The 23,918-nt window shown below is 33.9% G+C and overlaps 1 protein-coding gene across 2 annotated transcripts in view; it reads right to left on the bottom strand.

Annotated features, from left to right (window-relative positions):
• The window catches only part of LOC138714686 (neurotrimin-like), a 292,805-nt gene that overhangs the window by 164,092 nt on the left and 104,795 nt on the right, over positions 1–23,918 (bottom strand). For both annotated transcript variants that reach the window (XM_069846748.1, XM_069846747.1), the window contains exon 2: positions 21,123–21,220. In XM_069846748.1, coding sequence (XP_069702849.1) covers positions 21,123–21,220 — 98 coding nt within the window. The remainder of the gene's footprint in view (positions 1–21,122; positions 21,221–23,918) is intronic.

Here is a 23,918-nt window from a genome sequence, read left to right on the forward strand (position 1 = left end):
ACCATCTCTTTGGTAAACTGAAGGATGCCTTCGCGGAACGAGGTTAGAAGAGGACTCCCTTGTGCACGCTGCTAAAGAGTGGCTCAGACGTGTTGGTCCAGACTTTTACCGTGTTGGCCTGTAGCCCTCGTTCCTAGGTTACGTACGGCAGTTGAAAGGGACAGGGATTATGTGGAAAAGTGACATTTCGTTCCTTAAGGATGCATCTATGTACATTCTGTGAAAATAGCAAAGCCGTAGGATAAAAATATAATTTTTAAACAAATGTTATGCATTACTTTTGGAGTTACCCTAGTAATATAGGCTGTAGTAAAGTTCGTAATAAAAGTGTTCACCCTTTCAGGGCAAAGAAGATCCCTTTTCAATTTCAATTTTTACTTTGATTTCATTCTTATTATGTGTTGATATGTATTTCTATGTTTTCTTGCTATGAATATTAGACGGAATTACTATGTTTGAAGTCTTGTAACAATAAATGAGAATTTCATTTGACTTTAATGAATTTTTCCACAATTCTTCTACCTCTCACGAAATTATCAATGTAATATCACGAAATGACCAAGGTTATCACGAAATAACCAACCTTTCAGCTTAAGTTGTAAAAGTGGTTTTTGGCACATATTCAAGAACGTATCCAATCTTTTACGTCTCCAGATTTGTACAGCAAGTTATAGTCTTTTAGATGAAAAAATTGGAATAAGGATATATTTATACATTTGCATTTTAAATTAGTTTTCATGAAACTATCACGAAATTACCAATGTTTACCCTAAATAATAAATAAATTAAAAATTATATAAGTTAAATAAATTAATAAATTAAATAAATTGAATAAATAAATAAATAAATAAATAATAACTAAATAAATGAGTAAATAAATAAGTAAATAAACAATTTAACAAATAAACAAATAAATAAATATAGAAAGAAAGAAAGAAAGAAAGAAAGAAAGAAAGAAAGAAAGAAAGAAAGAAAGATAAATAAATAAATAAATAAATCAATAAATCAATAAATAAATAAATAAATAAATAAATAAATAAATAAATAAATAAATAAATAAATAAATAAATAAATAAATAAATAAATAAATAAGCCGTACAGGCAACGGACGGCCATACACACAATGACTTTGGAGAATGCATAATTTGCCGTGGAACACATTTTTTTTATCTATCAGATTCACCTGACCTTACACCACCAGATGCCTTCGATATGTTAAAGGCGTCCAATTTATGGAGGGCCCACCATTAACAATTGAGGGGTGTTTAGCAAAAACGTCAGTTGTCCAAAATGTGGTAATTTTAGTTAGGGCGGCCATCTGATGCTCCTCTGGAACATGCATGAACACAGGTATTCAGTTCTTTAAAAACGTTAATAGTACAGTGTCGAATGGCTTCTAAAAAATTGTGTTTCTGTTAAAACGTCAGTAGTCCACAATATTTCTTGCAAGAATATTAGTTGCCCAGGTTTCATGGATCTACACAGTGTTGGCAGCACCATCGCACCAGACTAGCAGCTGCAGGCATTTTGCATTATGAATTTCAAACTTTTCAAGTAAAAATGTCATTTGTCCAGAGGATTTTCTGCTCCCATTATCCAAATATTATACGTTATGTGTAAACAACATACTTCACATAATCCAATAACTATGAAGTGTGTTCATACAAATTACCGACGGCAAATGCCAATAATAATAGTAATAATAATAATAATAATAATAATAATAATAATAATAATAATAATAATAATTGTCGATGCTGTGAAGTTTTTTCGAGATTCTCACAAAACATGATTTTGGACAACTGACGTTTATACCAAACACCCCACAATTGTGGCGTAACGAGAAAAGATAGTTAAAAAATTAAAACATTAAAATATTTATTTATCTCTTCACTTATTTATTTATTTGTTTATTCACCTATTTACGTATTTATTTACTTATTTACTTCCTTACTTAACTATTTATATATACATTTATAATATTAATGTATATATTTATTTATTTACTTATTTACAAACTTATGTATTTATTTATCCATCCCCCCTTCTCCCATCCGTCCATCCCTCCATCCATCATCCATCCATCCATCCATCATCCATCCATCCATCCATTCCTCCATCCATCCATCCATCCATCCATCCATCCATCCATCTACCCACCCACCCACCCACCCACCCACCCATCCATTCATCAATCCCTCCCTCCGTTTGCCCATTTATTTATTTATTTATTTATTTATTTACTTATTTATTTAAATATTTATTTATCCATTTACACATCCACTCATCAATTTATTTATTTATTTACTTATTTATTTATTTATTTATTCGTAAATTGACACATCCATTCATCCATCCATTTATTTATTTATTTACTCATTCATCCACTTACACATCCATTCACCCATCTATTTACTTATTTATTTATTTTCTTATTTATTTATTTATTTACTTATTTACTTATTTATTTATTTACTTATTTATTTATTTACTTACTTATTTATTTATTTAATTATTTACCGTTCACTTGTTATTTATTTATTTACTTATTTATTCATCTATTTACACATCCATCCATCCATTTATTTATTTATTTATGTATTTATTTACTTACTTTATTTATGTAATACGTTTACGCCTACTGACATAGTTAAGGCTATAAGGCCTTCTCTTCCACTCAAGCAGTATAAGAACACATAGCAAATATAATAATACCAATACGGGAACAATACACAAACATTAGCAACAACAAAATGAACAGAAGTTTAGTTAAATGTAAGTCTAAGAGTCAAACAATTAGAACAATATGAATTGAAGGAATTATTAAAATAATGGGGAACATTTATATATTAAAAATAAAAATCGTATTATGTTAGAAAAACTCTATTTTAAGAAAGATCTTAGTCTAAGCACTCTAAGTAGTCTATTTAACAACCGACTTTGGAATGCAGTCAATATCTGACAGTGACTCTCTTTCACAACTTCAGCAACTTCTGTTTGAAAACATGTTTGAGAGTCTATGGGAACGTTATGAATGGAAAGAGAAATAAATAAATGAACAGAACTGAATAATGGGAAACATTTTAAACACGTGTTTTATATAAAGAAAGATGTCAGTGAACGGGACGTTTCGTTATGCGAAGATATTTTTATGATCCAGTTTATTGAAGTTATTTAACTGCAATTGATAGATTTCCAGTTACATAAAAGCGCAGTAGGCATTTTCAGTACTGTTTCTTTTGGTGCCTACTGTAGCTGGAATACCACAGAACAACCATTATTGGAAAGTTCCCATTTATACGTAGCAGTAAAAACCGGGTAATAACTAACATTGGTCATTAGAGTCCCAGACAGCAACAACAAATACCACCCTTCTAAGCTGTGTCACCATGCAATGCAAAGAACGGTTGGCACAAACTTTCAAAGAAGGAATTATTACCAATTTCAAGAGGATTTCTGGTCATCTAAGAAGCCATGGAAATGAGCAAGAAGATCGCTTAACTGAAATGTGAGTCTCAATGCCACAACATTCAGAGGAAACTTCTTAAGCTTCGGCTAACAAGCAAACATTCTCACGGGGGCAGATAAAAAAGTTTTTTTTTTTTTTTCCATCATGTTAATAATGTCAGAACAAGTGCTTATACAAATGTTGAAACTCGAACGCAATTACGAGGGCCATAAATAATAAGTTTCCCTGGGGCCGTTTACAGAGAGAAAACACAATTTCAAAAGAAAAAAATTATTGGAACAGATACAGCAACTGTTGAGCTGTTTTTCAATATATATCTCACCGAAATTGAGACATGTCATACTGTGGAATCAACAAAGAGATGAAGAGGACTGTCACACAATGGTTCCGATCCCAGGCGAAAGACTTCTACGACGCAGGATACAAAAGGTGATCCCACGCTATGACAAATTTCTCAATTTAGATGGGGAATATGTTGAAAAATAGCTCAAGAGTTGCTATATCTGTTCCAATAAATCTTTTCATGAAATTGTATTTTCTTTCTGTAAACGGCCCCAGGGAAACTTATTTTTTACGGCCCTTGTAATTGCGCTCAAGGGCCAACATTTTTGTAAGCAGTCGTTTTGACATTATTAACATGATGGAAAAAAAAAAAAACTTTTTTATCTGCCCCCGTGAGAATGTTTGCTTGTAAGTCCCGAATTGAATCAGTGGTGAGGAAGACTACAAAAGAATATGATAGATAAGCAGTTAAGGGCACTTGGTAGAGTTTGCCAGCTGTTCCGTATGCTTTACCTTATCTAAAAAAAAATAATAATTTTCTACAGAATTATAGCAGATATAGAAACTAAACTTTAGCAAAGATAAAATAGATCCTGCTGAGCTGATATATACCCACAATAAATAGCTAGCATTATTTTTCAATTGACAATGATTAAATCATGGAGTAATTTTTTTTTTTCGTCTGGTACCGTTTTTCTCACGAACTATCAGTCGGAAGTTAATGAAAATTTCTATACACAGTTTTATTTGTGATTTGATATTGGAGATGAAATAAAGTATTAATTATTGTTTCTGAAATTACTAATTAACCGAATAAAATTATGATTCTGTCAATTAATAAAACATTTAAAAACAATAGTTGAAATCTAAGTCAAACACGCTTTTACCTTTACGTTAAACTACTAATAAACAATACCCTATATATATATATATATATATATATATATATATATATATATATATATATATATATAATTAAAATTCTCTGGGCTGAGAGGTCGTGATGTACTGGAGATGGTGAAACACAAAATAATTCTCCAACACTATTGAACTACCAGCTGTAAGCAGCCATGTTTCTGCGTCATATGTGACGTCGGATTGACCGAAACGGATATAAGAAACTCTGGAAATACACACACATTGGAGTCAACTTACATCAATTTCCAAATAAACTCAGTTTTCAAGTATCTGTTAATATGGAACATAAGACGTGTTGAGACTGAAAATGTTTATATAAGATAAAGAAATTTACAAATTATTTTATTAAAAAATGGAAAGCCATTAATTTTTTATTTATGTCACTCTGAAAATTAGTTCTTCAAATTGGAATTTCACTTTTCAGGCTATTTGTTGTTAGGCGTTGTTGTAAAATCTTCACTTTCTCTGGTGGTTTATAAAATTAAGTTTTATTATTCGTCCAGCTATTTAGTTACTGAGACCTGACAGTCAAGTTCAACACATTTCAAGGCAAGACATCACACGAGAGCTGGAAGAGGCTGAAATATTATACAGGAAGGTTTTAATGTGGCAGGCCATATACTTCCCTGTTATCGCCCCGTGGGCTCTGTACAAGCATCAAGGGCTCCTTATCCCACTTTATGATTCGTTTTAGTACCACAGCTCTGCTAGGGCTTGTGTAGACCCCGCGCCCAATTAGGCGTGCAGACGTCACTTTATAGCTACTAATTGGCTCACGATATTTTTCGACAATTTCAGAACTTACAAGCCCATGTACACTCTTAGGTCTATACATTCACATGGCTAGGTTTCCCCTTAGGGTATAAAGTAAGATGATGCGGACTATAGTTATAAATAGATTTCGTGGAATTGCCACGAGAATTGCAAGGTTTACTGCGCGCGCGGTATAGACTGTATGAGAAGGGGACGTGCAACGGATGGAGTATGCCTCTAATGTAAACACTGAGCAGTATAGTGCGGTTACAATAAAACCTGTATCCTGCATTCAAGAAATATAATGAATGAACATTGAAGTAAGATATATCTAAACATGTAAATGTCCACACCTGTGGAGTAATGGTCAGCGCGTCTAGCCGCGAAACCAGGTGGCCCGGGTTCGAATCCCGGTCGGGGCAAGTTACCTGGTTGAGGTTTTTCCGGGGTTTTCCCTCAACCGAATACGAGCAAATGCTGGGTAACTTTCGGTGTTGGACCCCGGACTCATTTCACCGGCATTATCACCTTCATATCATTCAGACGCTAAATAACCTAGATGTTGATACAGCGTCGTAAAATAACGCAATAAAATAAAAAAACATGTAAATACACAATTATTTTGTAGTAAGATATATTAACTCTTAAAATTTAATGTAAGATAATTACATCATCCTTGAATATGTGCATTGCAGTGAAGAGTTACGTACATTTTGAGCGACTGCAAAGTAACCTCCTCCGATGGTCACTTAAACAGTTTTTATCACACGATGTAACACGTACATATTTGAAGAACGGAAAGTAACTACTTTTTAGTACACCAACTTCAGATGTCTTGTCGTGACCTGATGGTACATCATTTATAATACGAAGTTGTGAATAGACAGAATTTTTAGCAATAATGTTTCTCAACTTACATTTCACTTTTTCTAAAATTAGTGAATTGTTATTTTGGACAACGGTTTGCGATACTTTATCCACTATATTAAGGGCTTCTGAGAGTTGTAGTTTAGACGATTCTAACAGGATGATGCTTTTGGGCACGATTTTAAAATTAGAATCAATGAACAGAATATCTTCCAATAGCTGTTCAGAAGGCAATGCCTTTACAGCTGCAACAGCGGAACTGTCTGTGCTATCCAATGCATCAATTACCTCCAGTATTTTGCCGTAATATTCTGGATAATAATTAACAGCATCCAACCACGTTCCTCAACGGGTCAAGACTGGCTGCGGGGGTAAAGGTATTCCAGGGGCAATTATTTGGAACAGTAACACTCTCATTCTAGTATGTTTGATTGAATTCTTGTCTGCACTGAACAAATGTTAAGCTTTGACTATTCCAACCACAGTAAAGCAAAAACAAGTGCTTACATAGGTATACATTAGCTGTAGCTGCTCTATCTATTTTTACCGGTCACAACTCTTAATATGAACTGCTTATACTACGAGACCGGGCGGTCGCCCACCTCCTCTATACTACCGTACATCGGCAACCTGTTTGCATGCTGCGTGTGGCAATTCAACTATGTCTAGTTATAAATAAGGAGCGTAAATGGGGTACGTATTGAGAGAAGACAAGTTTACTACATGGAGTGCTTTAATGACGTCATGACCGTTGGTGGAGTTGTACCTGACTTTACCGCTCACAACTCATTCAGCGTATTCCGAATCTCACCGGACCGGTGGACAACAATGACGTCACGCTGCAGCGAAATAGGAACAAAACTGCTGGAAGGATCGATGGCTGTCATGGCGACTGTATAAGTTGTTGTCTGTGCTACGCTAGCAAAATTTTGCGAAATTTCCGTACTGCCATCTCGTTCAAAGAAAAGAGAGCATAAACAATTTATTTCTTGAACCGGTAGTAATAACTGGTCCGTTGACATGTTCGCTTATAAGCCATTAACATATTGTTTTTACGTTGTGCTCATTCATTAATAATCTTCCTCGTATGTAATCGTGAAAACTTTGTAACTAATTCAACAGTTCATAGCATAAATACACGTCAAAAAATGACTTTCATACTCCATCGGCAAGTCTATCGTGCTATCAAAAAGGAGTGCGTTATATGGCAGTAAAAATTTTTAATAGCCTCCCTATCGATATAAAAAATGAAAATCAAAACATAAAATTATTTAGGACCAAATTAAAGAAGTACCTAATTTCTCACGCCTTCTATTCTGTACGTGATTCATGACATTCAATAACACTGCATGAAATTGATACTAAAACTTTATGTTGTACTAGTAGACTATATTGTAAATCTCGTCTGTATATATTCATCTAGACTGTGACTATAAATTAATATTTTATAATAGTATTAAGTTTTTTGACTTGTTCGATATTCTAGCTGTAAGATGTATGAATACCATGGAATGTTAATAAATACAATACAATACAATACAATACAAACAATACAGCAGAACACACTGCCATGACACAACAGTGCACGATGTCATTCGTCTGCTAATTCCCGCCCTTTACAAGAACCAATCAGATACACTGATGGAGGCTGATGGAGACTGCCACCACTTCTGCAAGCTGATGGCACCGGTGCGACGCCGGTGGATCATCAGTGTCGCCATCAGTGAAATTCGGATGCCGTCAGATTGCTCAGCGCTGAGATTCGGAATACGCTCATTGATAGTGGACGTGATTTCGTAGCATTATAGGTCTATTTACTATTCTTCGGCAGTTCTTTGCTTATTCTCTTACACTTTCTGGTACGTTTCTTATCTTCCTCTCTTAGTTCTTCGCATTCATCCACACGTCTTCACTTCTTTATTCGTGCTTCTGCATTACGTACAACATTTCTTTACTTCCTTCCGTGATTCTTCCCATCTTTCCGTACTTCCTTACTTAATTTCATAGCATTTATTTACCTTTAACCTTCATACCAAAATATCGGTAAGATATGCCGAAGCAAATAAGACTCCTAATTTGAAGCTGCAGTTATTTGTTGAAGAGTTCGGACTTCAACATTTCTCTCCGGACAATTTTAGCGACAGCAGAATACTTTTATTATAGCTAACCGTAAGCCTAGTTTTCTAGATTTTATATTTTTTTGTTCCGTAATTTTGAGAATTTATATTGGATATTTAATTTCTCTTCTGTAGGGGCGTGAGCATTTATAACTATGATGCCGCACCATCTAACCTTAAGTACTAAATATGATAACCTGTCACTGATAAATTCGACCTTTTTTACTGCTGATTTTATTCTTTTATGAACAAAGAATCCTGTTTCTAATTGGTGATTATCGTTTCCTTCCCCATAATACAAGTAATCTCCTATTTGTAACATGCCATTCCCATCTAACCTAACCTCCTGTAATCCCACAAAGTCTATTCTGTATCTAGCTAGTATTCCGAGGCTTATTGTAGGGATTCGTAACAAGCTGTTTTTTACGGTGATGGGTTGTTAGCCCTTCGCCCAACCCCCAAGCTGGAGGACCACCCCTTATCGGCTGTCCACGACTGCTTATTCAATATATTCGCAGCTACCCTTCCATATCTGGAGGCCGTCTCCTCTATCCGCAACCTGAGGACGCGCCATGCCGTGGTGATAGGGACATGATATGGGATATGATGATAGAGACTGGATTAATCTTGCACAGGATAGGGACCGATAGCGGGCTTATGTGAGGGCGGCAATGAACCTTCGGGTTCCTTAAAAGCCATTTGTAAGTAAGTATATTGGATATTGTATTACGAAATAGACTAAAATAATTATGAATCGGTAGGTATCATATTTTTAATTCGCCCCTATCACATCATGCTTTGTAGAGAGAAGTTTCTCGCAATATAAACACTGCCTAACTGAATATCATAAGAAGTTCACCTTTCATTCCCTGATGAAATATACAGAGTGCCCAAAAAAAAGTATACACTTTTTAATAGCTCATAAATAACTCACTTTTTAATTTTTTTTCATGTGTGACCGCTTAAAATAACGACTGAAGTCAGACTAAACTTTGACGGTCTTACTAATAAAAACTCTATATACAGACGTTTAACTGTCTTATACTTATACAATGAGTACCTCGTTTATAAGTCGTGTGTAAATTCCTTACTAATAATCACTACATACGTCGTGTATAACAGTATAACTGTTACACAGCTACGTCATAGTTTCGTCATTACTTCGTTACGAAAGGTAATAGAATATCTGAGGTTCTCTACTGGATCCGGTAGAGCGCTCTAGTGTGGCGTGTTAAATATCGATAGTACAACTGGCTCTAATCGATTACCACACTACATTTTGGTCAAAGAGTACAAGCTACAGCAATATTATTCTAATAATTCTATGATCTTTGATTTGTTCTTCTGTGGTTACAAGGTAACCATCATCATAAAATTTCAGTCGATACAAACAGCTGTTAAAGGGGCGGCCATTTTTTCCCTATATAAAACGCTTAAACAAGGGGTTTCGTGTATATAACTACTGCAAAGCAATTCCAATTGTATAGTTACAGCCTGTTTATACGTCCATAGCTTATTCACGGTTTATTAGTAACGTTTTCTGTCTCAACTCTGCATAAGTCTCGTATAAAAACTATATACGGTTTATTAGTAAGACTGTGAGAAAAGAAAATTCATTCTAAAGTGCTGCTGGAAGACTGAGAACATAAGCGAAGTGCAAAAACGGTAGAATGGAGTTTCGACGAGATGCACCAACGCTACTCACAATTACTCGTTTGCGAGATAAGTTTGAAGATGAAGGAACTGTTCAAAATGTCCATAAGAACAATTCCGGAAGACCACGAACATCCACCAGCCCCACAAGAGAAAGAGAATTCATCAGCAATCTCCTAGAAAATCTGTTCGGCAAGCGGCTCGTGAGACTGGACTTTCAAAGTCGAGTGTCCATCGCGTTTTGAAGCGTGTTCAATGGTAAAGTTTTATTCCTAGATTCGCCCACGCTCTCAATGAAGATGATCACGACCGGAGAATTGAATTTTGTGAGTGGTACCAAGCAAAATGTGCGTCGGACAATCAATTTCCATACAAGATTGTTTGGAGCGATAAGGCCACATTTAAGTTAAATGGCTTAATTAATCGTCACAATTGCACCTACTGGGCATCTAACAATCCTCATGTGACAGTGGAACACCCTGTGAACTTACTAGGAGTTACAGCGTGGTGTGGTTTGTCAGCATTTGGTTTGATTGGACCTTTCTTTTTTGATGGTACAGCGACTGGTGAAATTTACCTCAACTTGCTAAAGGAATCCGCCATACCATGCATCCAAGAGATGTTTAGGAATGAAGAATGGTACTTCCAGCGGGACGGAGCATCTCCCCACTACCACGCGACGTGAGGGCCTATCTTAACGGCCACCTGCAGAACAGATGTATAGGACGAAGAGGTAGTACCGAGTACTTCCCTCGCTTACCGGATTTGACTCCGATGGATTTTTTTCTGTGGGGACATGTCAAGCATAATGTTTATAGCACAAAACCAGTTGCAATCGATGAGTTGAGAGCAGCCATTGAAAGAGGATGTGCCCAAATACCAATCGAAATGATTAGGAACGTTTTGGATTCCATCTGTCAGCGTTATCAGCTGTGCCTAGATCACAATGGCCAACAATTTGAATAATTTCAATAAATGGCCGATTTCTACATTGTTTCACATTATTTTTAATTTTGAAACTTTTCTGTATCATAATAATTTTTAACGTTATAGTCATTCAAAGAGTGTATACATTTTATTGGGACACTCTGTATTGTTGCCCATTGTAACAAGTGCACCATGAACGAGGGGAAAGTAGTGCAAAGTAAGATAGTATACATTTCGTATTTGTGGTTAACGTATAAATTAATTGTAAATATTCGTATTTTAATGCTGGAACACATCGAATTGTAAATAAACGTGGTAACTTAATGTGATGTGTAAGAAATAGGTGGTTTAATATTTTAAAGTGCATTCACGGAACACTAGAAATATGTAGCTCAAACAACTGTACCGCCATCTTTGTATGAGGACAGCACACTGCACTGCTTCACGTGCTGCTTATGGTTGTACCTATAGGTAGTCGATGATGCAGTTGTTGTGCGACCGTCACTTGGGTCGCACTGGTTGCTAGCTGGATGGCTACTGCGTTCGACATCTGCTCTTCCTCATCAGGATTTCTGACACCACCATTGTACACAACAATGGAAAACTACTTTGCTGGAGCTCTCAGGATACTATAGGAAACTACATGACTACTAAACTAAGTCTGTAATGATTGCGTTGTTGTAACTCTACTTAATTTATTATATATTTACAAAATGTGCAAGGTTACTTACAGGGTATATCATTCTCCTCTACCGACGCCATCTTCTGTGAGGATAGATTCCACGTAGGCTAGGTTGTCTGACAATCTCCTTCAACTAACTAAATGCCCCACGCGTCTCCTCACCAACACTTTTTATGTTTCGGTACCCGTTTACCGTCCGGGGTACCGACCACGCCATCCACCAGGTGAGATGGTCTTAAAACACTTTTGATTTCACGTACTTACAAATATCGTCTTAATCAATCATTTCTTACATTTAATTTTGATTTAGTGCATTATAGTGACAAGTCACTATAATGAGATTACGCGCAAGAAAAGAATCCGAACAATGCGTGATATAATTTGACCAATTAAAAATGCATGCTTTACCCTACTGGGCCAATGGGATTGGGCCAGCAACGATCTGAAGCGTAAGAATACTTTCGTTGTAGGCAGTGATTTTACCACACGCCCAACAAGACTGTCTATACCGCTGGCTAAGCAGCTCAAGACCGTGTATTCCGCTGACACTGTTCCTGTTTCAAATTTAATACTCAACAGGAAATCATATTACAGGGCGTTCTTTAGCCCTGGGGCATAACACAGTTAACTTGCTGTTTACAAACCCCAAATGCTTCTCTAGTTATAAACTGCTCAATCAATCAACAAATCAATCAATAATCAACCAATCAATCATTTAAGCAACCAATAAATAATTTAAACAACCAATCAATTAACGATTCAATCAATCAACCAATCAACTATCTAATCAACCGATCATCCAATGAATCATTCAATCAATTAACAAATTGGTCAATTAACTAATCCAGGAGTTTAAAGAAATAAATATCAAAAGTCCTTCAATAACTGTATATTCAAAATACAAAATATTACATAGGTTACATGAACGTATATTTGACTAGCGCTTTCGCTATTATAATAGCATCTTCAGGTCAGACTTGCGTGATATTAAGCTTTTCATATAAAGACGTAGATGGACAAGTAACATCGAAATGTGTCAAGGTACATGACGTGAGGATATAAAAGTACAACGATAAGAAAAACAAGTAGGGAATTTGACTTATGAACAGTCGAATATATATATATATATATATATATATATATATATATATATATATATATGTATGACAGTTACACCTTCATGAGGTCTCAAAAATTAATACATAAAAGTATTTGGAGTTAAAGCCTGCAGAAACATGTATGCAGCTTATAGATCAAATTTTGTTTAAAAATTGAAGTCTGCAAAACATATATGCAGCTTAAAATTGAGACACAGACAGTTAAAAGAATAACAAATTAAAATATTGTTTTGCATCAGTCATCACGACGTGGCAGCACATTGTAAAATCTGCAAAAATCAATAATAAGTTTTAGTGAAGGGACCTGTATAGAAACAGAAAGAAAAATGAAGTGACGATAAACCACTTACGAGATCTTTAGTGTTGGAGTAGTAAAAAGAAGTAATGTTGCCTGGTCGGTAGCGTGGTAATGACTGGTGCAATAACACAGTATGAGAAAACACGTCATGACGTAAGTCACTTCAGTTTTCTTTCTGTTTCTATACAGGTCCCTTCACTAAAACTTATTATTGATTTTTGCAGATTTTACAATGTGCTGCCACGTCGTGATGACTGATGCAAAACAATATTTTAATTTGTTATTCTTTTAACTGTCTGTGTCTCAATTTTAAGCTGCATATATGTTTTGCAGACTTCAATTTTTAAACAAATTTTGATCTATAAGCTGCATACATGTTTCTGCAGGCTTTAACTCCAAATACTTTTATGTATTAATTTTTGAGACCTCATGAAGGTGTAACTGTCATACATATATATATTCGACTGTTCATAAGTCAAATTTTACTTGTTTTTCTTATCATTGTACTTTTATATTCTCACGTCAGTACCTTGACACATTTCGATGTTACTTGTCCATCTACGCCTTTATATGAAAAGCTTAATATCACGCAAGTCTGACCTGAAGATGCTATTATAATAGCGAAAGCGCTAGTCAAAGATACGTTCATGTAACCTATGTAATATTTTGTATTTTGAATAGACAGTTATTGAAGGACTTTTGATATTTATTTCTTTAAATTTGTTAACTTGTCGGACCAACATGCCTTTCAATAATCCAGGAGTTATCATATTCTTTGAGACCACGTCTCCCTTCATACGTCACATTTTCCTTGCGTCGTACCTGTATCCAAAATAAAAAAATGTGCTCCAATTCGATTTGGTGGTATTTTTTTTAAAGAAAATAATATTTTACATTACTGGGATTTATTCTCTTAAATTCAAAGATACAAAATTAATATAAAATAAATATATATATTTTTTAATTGAATTATCGGCTTCTGTTTTTATGTGATTCGTATTTGATTCTAACAACATTAATATGTATTTCACTATGTTTATTTTTATTTTATGAGGTAAATTTTTATGTAACTACCTCTTTAGATCTCATTATGTACTTAAATTTTATCAGTATGTAATTACTTAATTCCGATCCAGTTTTATGTTCAACTATGTAAGCAAGTTTTAATCCTGGTTGAGTGTAAGAGAAGGCCTTACGGCCTTAACTCTGCCAGGTTAAATAAAGCCATTATTATTATTATTATTATTATTATTATTATTATTATTATTATTATTATTATTACATGTACAGACCCAGAAAAGTAAGCATTTAGCATGCGGAATATGTTGTAACTCGAACTTTATGATGTCCCAAATTTTGTTTCTGAGTCTGTATACGTACTAAAAATTAGCAAGTTACACTTCATTATATATTACACGCGTAGATTTTAGTTTTCCCATATATATGCGACTCCAGATAAAGACCGGTGACGCATCAGGACGTCGTCAAACGTTTGAGAACTCCTGAACTATTCAATCAACCAATCAATCAGCTCATCCGTGAAAAGGAATGTCTCTAGGGCCACAACTGATCTTTTTGAATGTAGAAATGCTATAAAAGACTTCGTCAGGAAAGCGTAATCCGCCACTGAGCCTAAAAGACTTTTAAACTTCACATTTAACCAAGTAAACACTTCTTTTTATAACAATGAGATAAAGCTCTGCAGTAATCCACTTATAGCGTTTGATAATCAAAGTGGTGTACTATACAATGTAGTATTTTCGTCTCTCTCACGTCCCTTTGAGATCTGTCTAGAATCTTAACGAGGACCTCCGAGAACGCCTTTCATATCCAGACTGTATATATACATACACACAAAGTTTGAAGGCAAAATGTGGACATTGTGAAAATGAAGTAAAAGTTTTTGGGAACCTTAAACAAGGAATGGAATGAAGGAATATGGAAGTAGTGGGGGGGGGGGAATTGGGGAGGGACAATTAAATTTAAAATACGAATCTGTTCTTTCCCCGACAGTCAGGCAGTCGGGCACTAACAGCAGATAATTAAATTTCATACCCAGAAGCTGGATACGGCACAAAGCTGCCTTGAAATAGAATCGGAAACGCCAAGGACCCCTCATGCATAGGCAGACCAACACAGCCCGCCGATGTTTGCTAAGTGAGTGAGTGTGCTAACTGCAGCTTTCCTTCGACTTCCCGCCGGGGAGGGGCGTATCACCCCCTAATCACATCAGTCGGCGTGTCTACCTTTGACGCCGCGGTAACCTATCATAGAGGCCCAGACAGGTATGAAAGCGGCCCACACTGAGATCAATCGGGTAGCTGACGGCTTCTCAACAAAAAGGCCTCGAGCTCGATTCCAGGCAGTAGAATTGGTTATAGGCACATATGGTTTACATGTTTTCTTTTATTTCAATTCTGTGTTATTTTATTATGACTTTCGTGTTATTTCTTAATCCGTGTACAAACTGCGAAAAGGGATTATTTGATTAAGGGAAGACTCCACTGAAAATCATGAAAATTTTTCCAAATTTTTTTTTTAGCTATTTCACTTATTGAGAAGTTATATTTTCATACCCCAAATGGATTCAGCTCAATTCTGATTACAAATACTCGTATGTTTACACTTTTTAAATTAAGGCTGGAAGGGGGCGTGGAATTTAAAGAGCTGTCAAAATTGTTTTTCATCGAAGAATTATTTTTTAAAATTTCTGATTACAAATCTAGTAACTTTTTGTGGACTCCCTGAAGTTACTAGATGAATGTAGCGGAGGAGAATATTAATTTACATAAATATTCATTTTATTTTCAAATATATTTTTCTGTGTTCATTTTTGTTGATTCAACACCAACTTACTTATGCCAAATATTAATCAATCCGGATGAAATTTTTACTGCAAGTATTTATGAGGTAGCTGCATTTTTCTATGCATTTATTTTGTGAGAAATGCTGCTAGTTTATTTTATTAATGTTTTTCTTAAGAAACTCTCTTATTTTAAATGGAACATCCAATATGTTTTTTTTTATTTTTCAATAAAGCTCATTAAGAGCTATTCAAAAATTGCCCACACTCGGTACTTCTGTACAAATTCAGTGTTGCTAAGTGAAGAAAACAGAAAAGTTTATCGAATATTAAAATAATAAACGCACCACCTAAATAACTTTTGAAGCATACGGTTTAGTGATATGAAACTTGGTATGTGAGGATAACCATATGCTAAGAACTCAATAATGGTATTACCGAGCTTTTTTTATACTTCCGGTTACGCCTAACCGGAAGTAATTCCAACTCTCTTATTTTAAATGGAACACCCAATATATATATTTTTATTTTTGAATAGTGCTCATTAAGAGCTTTTCAAAAAGTACCCACACTTGATACTTCTGTACAAATTCAGTATTCTAAGTCAAGAAAACAGAAAAGTGTATCAAATATTAAAATAATAAACGCACCACCTTTATGCTTTTGAAGCATACGGTTCAGTGATATGAAACTTTGTATGTGAGGGTAACCATATGCTAAGAACTCAATAATGGTATTACCGAGTTTTTTCTACTTCCGGTTTAACCGGAAGTAACTCCAACTCTCTTATTTTAAATGGAACACCAAAAATATATATATTTTTTAATTTTTCAATAAAGCTCATTAAGAGCTTTTCAAAAAGTACCCACACTTGATACTTCTGTACAAATTCAGTGTTGCTAAGTAAAAATGGAAGTGGTGCAAGATATTCCTAAAGCCTGGTTAAATCATTCCTTAATTGATTTCTATGATCGAGAGACACATTGTAAAGCAGCTGAGGGCTACCAATTTGAACACATAATTTAGAAGGTGAGCTAGCTTTGTTTTGTTTTTGTTAAGGAAGGAGTATTTTATTATTTTAATATTCGATACACTTTTCTGTTTTCTTGACTTAGCAACACTAAATTTGTACAGAAGTATCGAGTGTGGGTACTTTTTAAAAAGCTCTTAATGAGCACTATTCAAAAATAAAATATATATATATATATATATATATATATATATATATATATATATATATTGTGTGTTCCATTTAAAATAAGAGAGTTGAAGTTACTTCCGTCCACACCTGTGGAGTAACTGTCAGCGCGTCTGGCCGCGAAACCAGGTGGCCCGGGTTCGATTCCCGGTCGGGGCAAGTTACCTGGTTGAGGTTTTTTCCGGGGTTTTCCCTCAACCCAATACGAGCAAATGCTGGGTAACTTTCGGTGCTGGACCCCGGACTCATTTCACCGGCATTATCACCTTCATTTCATTCAGACGCTAAATAACCTAGATGTTGATACAGCGTCGTAAAATAACCCAATTAAAAAAAAAGTTACTTCCGGTTAAACCGGAAGTAGAAAAAACTCGGTAATACCATTATTGAGTTCTTAGTATATGGTTATCCTCACATACCAAGTTTCATGTCACTGAACCGTATGCTTCAAAAGTTATTTAGGTGGTGCGTTTATTATTTTAATATTCGATACACTTTTCTGTTTTCTTGACTTAGCAACACTGAATTTGTATAGAAGTATCGACTGTGGGTACTTTTTGAAAAGCTCTTAATGAGCACTATTCAAAAATAATAAAATATATTGGGTGTTCCATTTAAAATAAGAGAGTTGGAGTTACTTTTGGTTAAACCGGAAGTAGAAAAACTCGGTAATACCATTATTGAGTTCTTAGTATATGGTTATCCTCACATACCAAGTTTCATGTCACTGAACCGTATGCTTCAAAAGTTATTTAGGTGGTGCGTTTATTATTTTAATATTCGATACACTTTTCTGTTTTCTTGACTTAGCAACACTGAATTTGTATAGAAGTATCGACTGTGGGTACTTTTTGAAAAGCTCTTAATGAGCACTATTCAAAAATAATAAAATATATTGGGTGTTCCATTGAAAATAAGAGAGTTGGAGTTACTTTTGGTTAAACCGGAAGTAGAAAAACTCGGTAATACCATTATTGAGTTCTTAGTATATGGTTATCCTCACATACCAAGTTTCATGTCACTGAACCGTATGCTTCAAAAGTTATTTAGGTGGTGCGTTTATTATTTTAATATTCGATACACTTTTCTGTTTTCTTGACTTAGCAACACTGAATTTGTATAGAAGTATCGACTGTGGGTACTTTTTGAAAAGCTCTTAATGAGCACTATTCAAAAATAATAAAATATATTGGGTGTTCCATTTAAAATAAGAGAGTTGGAGTTACTTTTGGTTAAACCGGAAGTAGAAAAACTCGGTAATACCATTATTGAGTTCTTAGTATATGGTTATCCTCACATACCAAGTTTCATGTCACTGAACCGTATGCTTCAAAAGTTATTTAGGTGGTGCGTTTATTATTTTAATATTCGATACACTTTTCTGTTTTCTTGACTTAGCAACACTGAATTTGTATAGAAGTATCGACTGTGGGTACTTTTTGAAAAGCTCTTAATGAGCACTATTCAAAAATAATAAAATATATTGGGTGTTCCATTTAAAATAAGAGAGTTGGAGTTACTTTTGGTTAAACCGGAAGTAGAAAAACTCGGTAATACCATTATTGAGTTCTTAGTATATGGTTATCCTCACATACCAAGTTTCATGTCACTGAACCGTATGCTTCAAAAGTTATTTAGGTGGTGCGTTTATTATTTTAATATTCGATACACTTTTCTGTTTTCTTGACTTAGCAACACTGAATTTGTATAGAAGTATCGACTGTGGGTACTTTTTGAAAAGCTCTTAATGAGCACTATTCAAAAATAATAAAATATATTGGGTGTTCCATTTAAAATAAGAGAGTTGGAGTTACTTTTGGTTAAACCGGAAGTAGAAAAACTCGGTAATACCATTATTGAGTTCTTAGTATATGGTTATCCTCACATACCAAGTTTCATGTCACTGAACCGTATGCTTCAAAAGTTATTTAGGTGGTGCGTTTATTATTTTAATATTCGATACACTTTTCTGTTTTCTTGACTTAGCAACACTGAATTTGTATAGAAGTATCGACTGTGGGTACTTTTTGAAAAGCTCTTAATGAGCACTATTCAAAAATAATAAAATATATTGGGTGTTCCATTGAAAATAAGAGAGTTGGAGTTACTTTTGGTTAAACCGGAAGTAGAAAAACTCGGTAATACCATTATTGAGTTCTTAGTATATGGTTATCCTCACATACCAAGTTTCATGTCACTGAACCGTATGCTTCAAAAGTTATTTAAGTGTTGCGGGACTTTTAACTAACCCTGTATATTTAGAGTTCTCTGCGGAAATATACTTCGCAGACATACACTTTTTCGAAATCACCCATTAGTCATTATTATACTGATCACAAGAGGAACACTGATATCCAATAACGTAAAAAATTATGCAAGCAATTACACTGACTATTACACTTTTACTACGTCACACTACTTTTGACCAATAAAACGGCACGAAAGGACGTCTTTCAACCAATCTTGTCTGCTTATCGCACAATTTTATCGCGTCCCTAGCATTTGTTTAATTTTATCGCTTCCCTAGCATTTGTTTGTTTTTATCACTACCCTAGCATTTGTTTCTTTGTTTGCCAACATTTCAAACTGCACTGGTCTGGACGTCAAAAAACAGAAAATTACAAACCACTCAAGTCGATGCACAGCAGTTTCAAATATGACTCGCATTGGCATTCAAGAACAAGAATTAATAAAGATCATTGGTCGTAGCTATGCATCTTCCCTGAAATCCTATTTACAAATAAATGAAGACCACTATTCGGAAATCTTGAATAAGTTGAGGAATACACCATGTATACAGTAGTGGCGAAAAAAAAAAAACCGGACCGACCCTTGTAGCTGTTTTCAGAGCCTTGTTCACTCAGAGCACCATAGACTGGTAACTAAGCCTTTCGTGGTTCGAATCCTGCTTGGGAAGGAAACTTATTTTTGTTCCTTATTCAAATTTATTCCCAATACTTTTAGATTGCAGCGATATTTTAGTACTTAATTAACTTATTATTCCCAGAACATGAATTTTACCAGCAATCGAAAAGTATATTATCCTGAATTTGTTACATCCCCCCTGTATAAGTACATAATGAAATTCTTCTAATAGTGGAAATATTCCATAGAACCACTTACGCTGATTCTTCATCTAATTGTTATAAGAATGCGAAAAAAATCTATAGAACCACATTATAGTTCCTAACCAAGTTTTCAAATAGCGGAGAAGCCATACGAGCATAATACAGCCTATTTATTCTTAAGCGAGCGGTGTAACAACGGAAAACTATCAAAGCAGTTACTTTATTCTTAATGAATAAAAGCATATATGAGCTGAGTTTTAAGATTGCCAAACAATGGATAAATCTAGAAAATGCATTTACAATGACATCCTCTAAAAACAATAAAGTACATCAAAATAAAAATGACAAATACTTTAATAAAATATTCACTTCGCCTATATTTATTGTGCAACAGCGATGCTGAAAAAACATTAATTTCAGAAATCTTCTCACCATTTGTGAGCTGCCACAAAGGACAAAAAGTAGGCCTACTTTATGCATATAAATATATAAAGAAAAAACTGATTTGAAGATACCATATTTGAATTTTATACACAACACCATTTGCCAAAAAAAAAAAAATGAACTCTGTCAAAACAATTACAATTATTCTGAAATAACGACGCTTTAGATTTGGAGTACATCGTCTATTTACAACATAACATATTAAGTAAAAAATATTATTTCTGAGGACAAGACGCTTGAATGTTCTTAACAAAACTGAAACCTCAAAATATTAATTTCAGCAAGTTGTTTCTCTTTATGTGTATTTTATTTTCCAATTATAAGTTAAAAAACATACATTATGCACATTTTCTCAAAAGTTATACTTTTAACTCAATGTGTGTGTTTTTTTTTTTTTTGCTTTTAAACCGACTATATAATACATTGGTAAACCACCCATAGCCTATGATATCTATGCAACATTAGCTCTTTTAAAAATATCTTATCTTGCATGTGATAAATGTAATAAAAATAATGGAACTGTACCTTGTAAGTAGAAAGGTCCTCAACAACGCAGGCCAATGTTGCCTCGCGACCCACTGACGCTGTCACGTTGTTAATCACGTCACCGAATTTTGGAATATCTGAAAAATTGACAGAAATATACAGGAATGTATTATAAACTGACAAGATGATTCCAGAAAATATTGCATGATAATGGCAGTTAAATTCAATAGTTTTAAATACAACTTTCAAAATGATTCGGGAGCAAACGAATTACAACATACAAAAAGCTATTATTTATTAAGTAATTACAAAAATATATTTAGATTTAAGTCAATATTTATTTCTAACACCTGCAGCGAAGCGCACTAGTATGGTTGGTCGTTAATTACATTTCTTTACACGCAGACAGCAAAATTACCATAGTAACAACTACGTCATTATTTAGTTTGTATTTATAGCAATGCTACGTCATAATTAAAACGAATAAATTTATAAAATACAATAAATATTTTAATCAATATCGCAATCTTACACTGAATATTGCAATTATCTTCATACAAAAAGTTATAGGTCTATATCTTCGGAACACTATACGTATGATATTTGGAACACACATTCTTCAAGCTATTAGGAGACTTTTCTTTGTAATATAAATTTGGAATTTTGTTTCACTTTAGAAATATGCTGCCATATTTCAATAAAACTGCCTCTATAATTCTTTCTTAAAAAATAATTTTTTATCTAAAAATTATGAGAGTAAAAAAATGAAAATTGTACTACAGATATTTTAAAGAACGTCACTTTAAGAATACAATGTTATATAAATTTTTAATTTATCTTTAAAATGTCTGAAATATATTCATTTTAGTAAATTTCTGTACCCTGGTAGTCTTTTCAAAAATTTATATCCCAAAAAAAGGTTGTTTTAAGTAATCTTGAATTTAAATTATTTCAGCAAAGATATTTCGACATACAAAACATGAAAAATAGGTATTAGTTAGAAGAAAACACTCAAATAAGACCATCCTTTCCCCTTAAGGGGTTAGGTGCAGCTGACAGCAGTAACATTTTAGAAATATTCAACATGTTTTTTCCTCCATTACTGTATCTTGTACAATAATGAAAATTAGTATGTGTAAAACACTGTCCTTCTGCTATATGAGAAAAATATTTTTACAATTAAAAAAAATTATTTACATTTTTTTTTTCAAAATTCAGTTCACTGTGTAGTGATGAAGTTTCCCACATAATTAAAAAACTACTGAAAATTCTGTGATGAAATTGTTTGTATTTATGCATGTAATATCTGCAATATGATGCAAGATCACTTCTCTATCTTTGATAGATTGCGTAATAAAAAGCATTTTTTTAATGGTCAAATATCAGTATTTTCTTCTAACACAAAATAAAAAAGAAATATTATTTATTAAGGAATGTAGTTGAAAGAGCATGATATTGTAAACATGGGTTTTAGCAATAAAATAAAAGAGAGAGAACATGAAAAAGTTAACAAGTTTTTGAGTTATGAGGGAAACGTTTCATCACTGCACAGTGAACTGCCAACATTTTGAATTAAAAACATATATAAGTACTTTTTTTTAAACAGTAAATTTTTGTATAAGATACAGTAATGTAGACAAAAAAATGTTGAATATTTTAAAAAATTTTACTGCTGTAAGCTGTACCTAACCCCTTAAATACAAGAAAAAAATAAGTTTGCATTAAATTTGAAAACCACTGAAAAAAATATTTTATGTTCGACCATGCCGAAAGGTAGTAATTATACACCTGGTAGCAGCCCTTTAATGGACCTCATTAAAGTACGCCTATTCATTAAAGTTCAGGTTTTCCACCAATCAGAAAGCACCATTGTAGCAATATGAAAGCGCAAGTTTCGATTATTCTCGGATATGCAATCGAAAGACAACTAGCGAACCGTCACGGAGGCTGCAAGTCCAATACTGTCGCAGAAGGTTATGTTCTGTTACTATAATAATTAGCGTCAATTGTAAATAATATTCAAATAAATTCAATTTGTCATCTCGTTTTTCAATGTCTAAATCAATTTCCAGGTTATATCAAGATTAATGTTCATTTTACTCTCTAGATTATATCAAGGTCAATGACATTTGTTTCTCGGAAAAAATCAATACTTTCGCGTCTGCGCACATCTCACAATTTACGAGATATTGCACAAGGTCACTTCCGCTCCCCAGTCAGATAAGAATAATATGAATACTTATGAATAATTTCAAATTAGAAATATGGTCGAGCATAAAAAGTCGTATGAAACTTGCCTATAATGGTAATTAAAACGCTCGTATGAAAATTATGAAACTCGCTTGCGCTCGTTTCATAAACAAACATACTCGCGTCTTAATTACTACCATTATAGGATCGTTGCATAATGTACTATTAATTCATAATGAAAAAAGAATCTGAAGTGTACTGGATTGCAGTAGCGGCCGGTGATCGAAATCCTCGGAGAGGCCAGATGCATCTATAAGTGCCTCCGATAGGAAATGTTTGTTTATGATATTAATTATTATTGTTATTATATTATTAATATCATTATTACTGTATTATTATTATTATTATTATTATTATTAGTGTATTCTTATTAATATCAATGAAAAATAATAATTTCACTCACCAAATAAGTTATTATGCTCTGAGTTTCAGTGATTGTTTCAGTGTGATGAAGCATCCCATATGTGTTGAAATTCCCCTTTCTTTCTTTTCTTTTTATTTTTTTCCTTTGACAGCAACAAACAAGGCCAAGAGAAGTTTATTTTGCATCACATTACCACATAACCATTTAAGTTGCCCATACCA

The sequence above is a fragment of the Periplaneta americana genome, chromosome 15 (genome assembly GCF_040183065.1).
Source record: "Periplaneta americana isolate PAMFEO1 chromosome 15, P.americana_PAMFEO1_priV1, whole genome shotgun sequence".
Taxonomy (NCBI): domain Eukaryota; kingdom Metazoa; phylum Arthropoda; class Insecta; order Blattodea; family Blattidae; genus Periplaneta; species Periplaneta americana.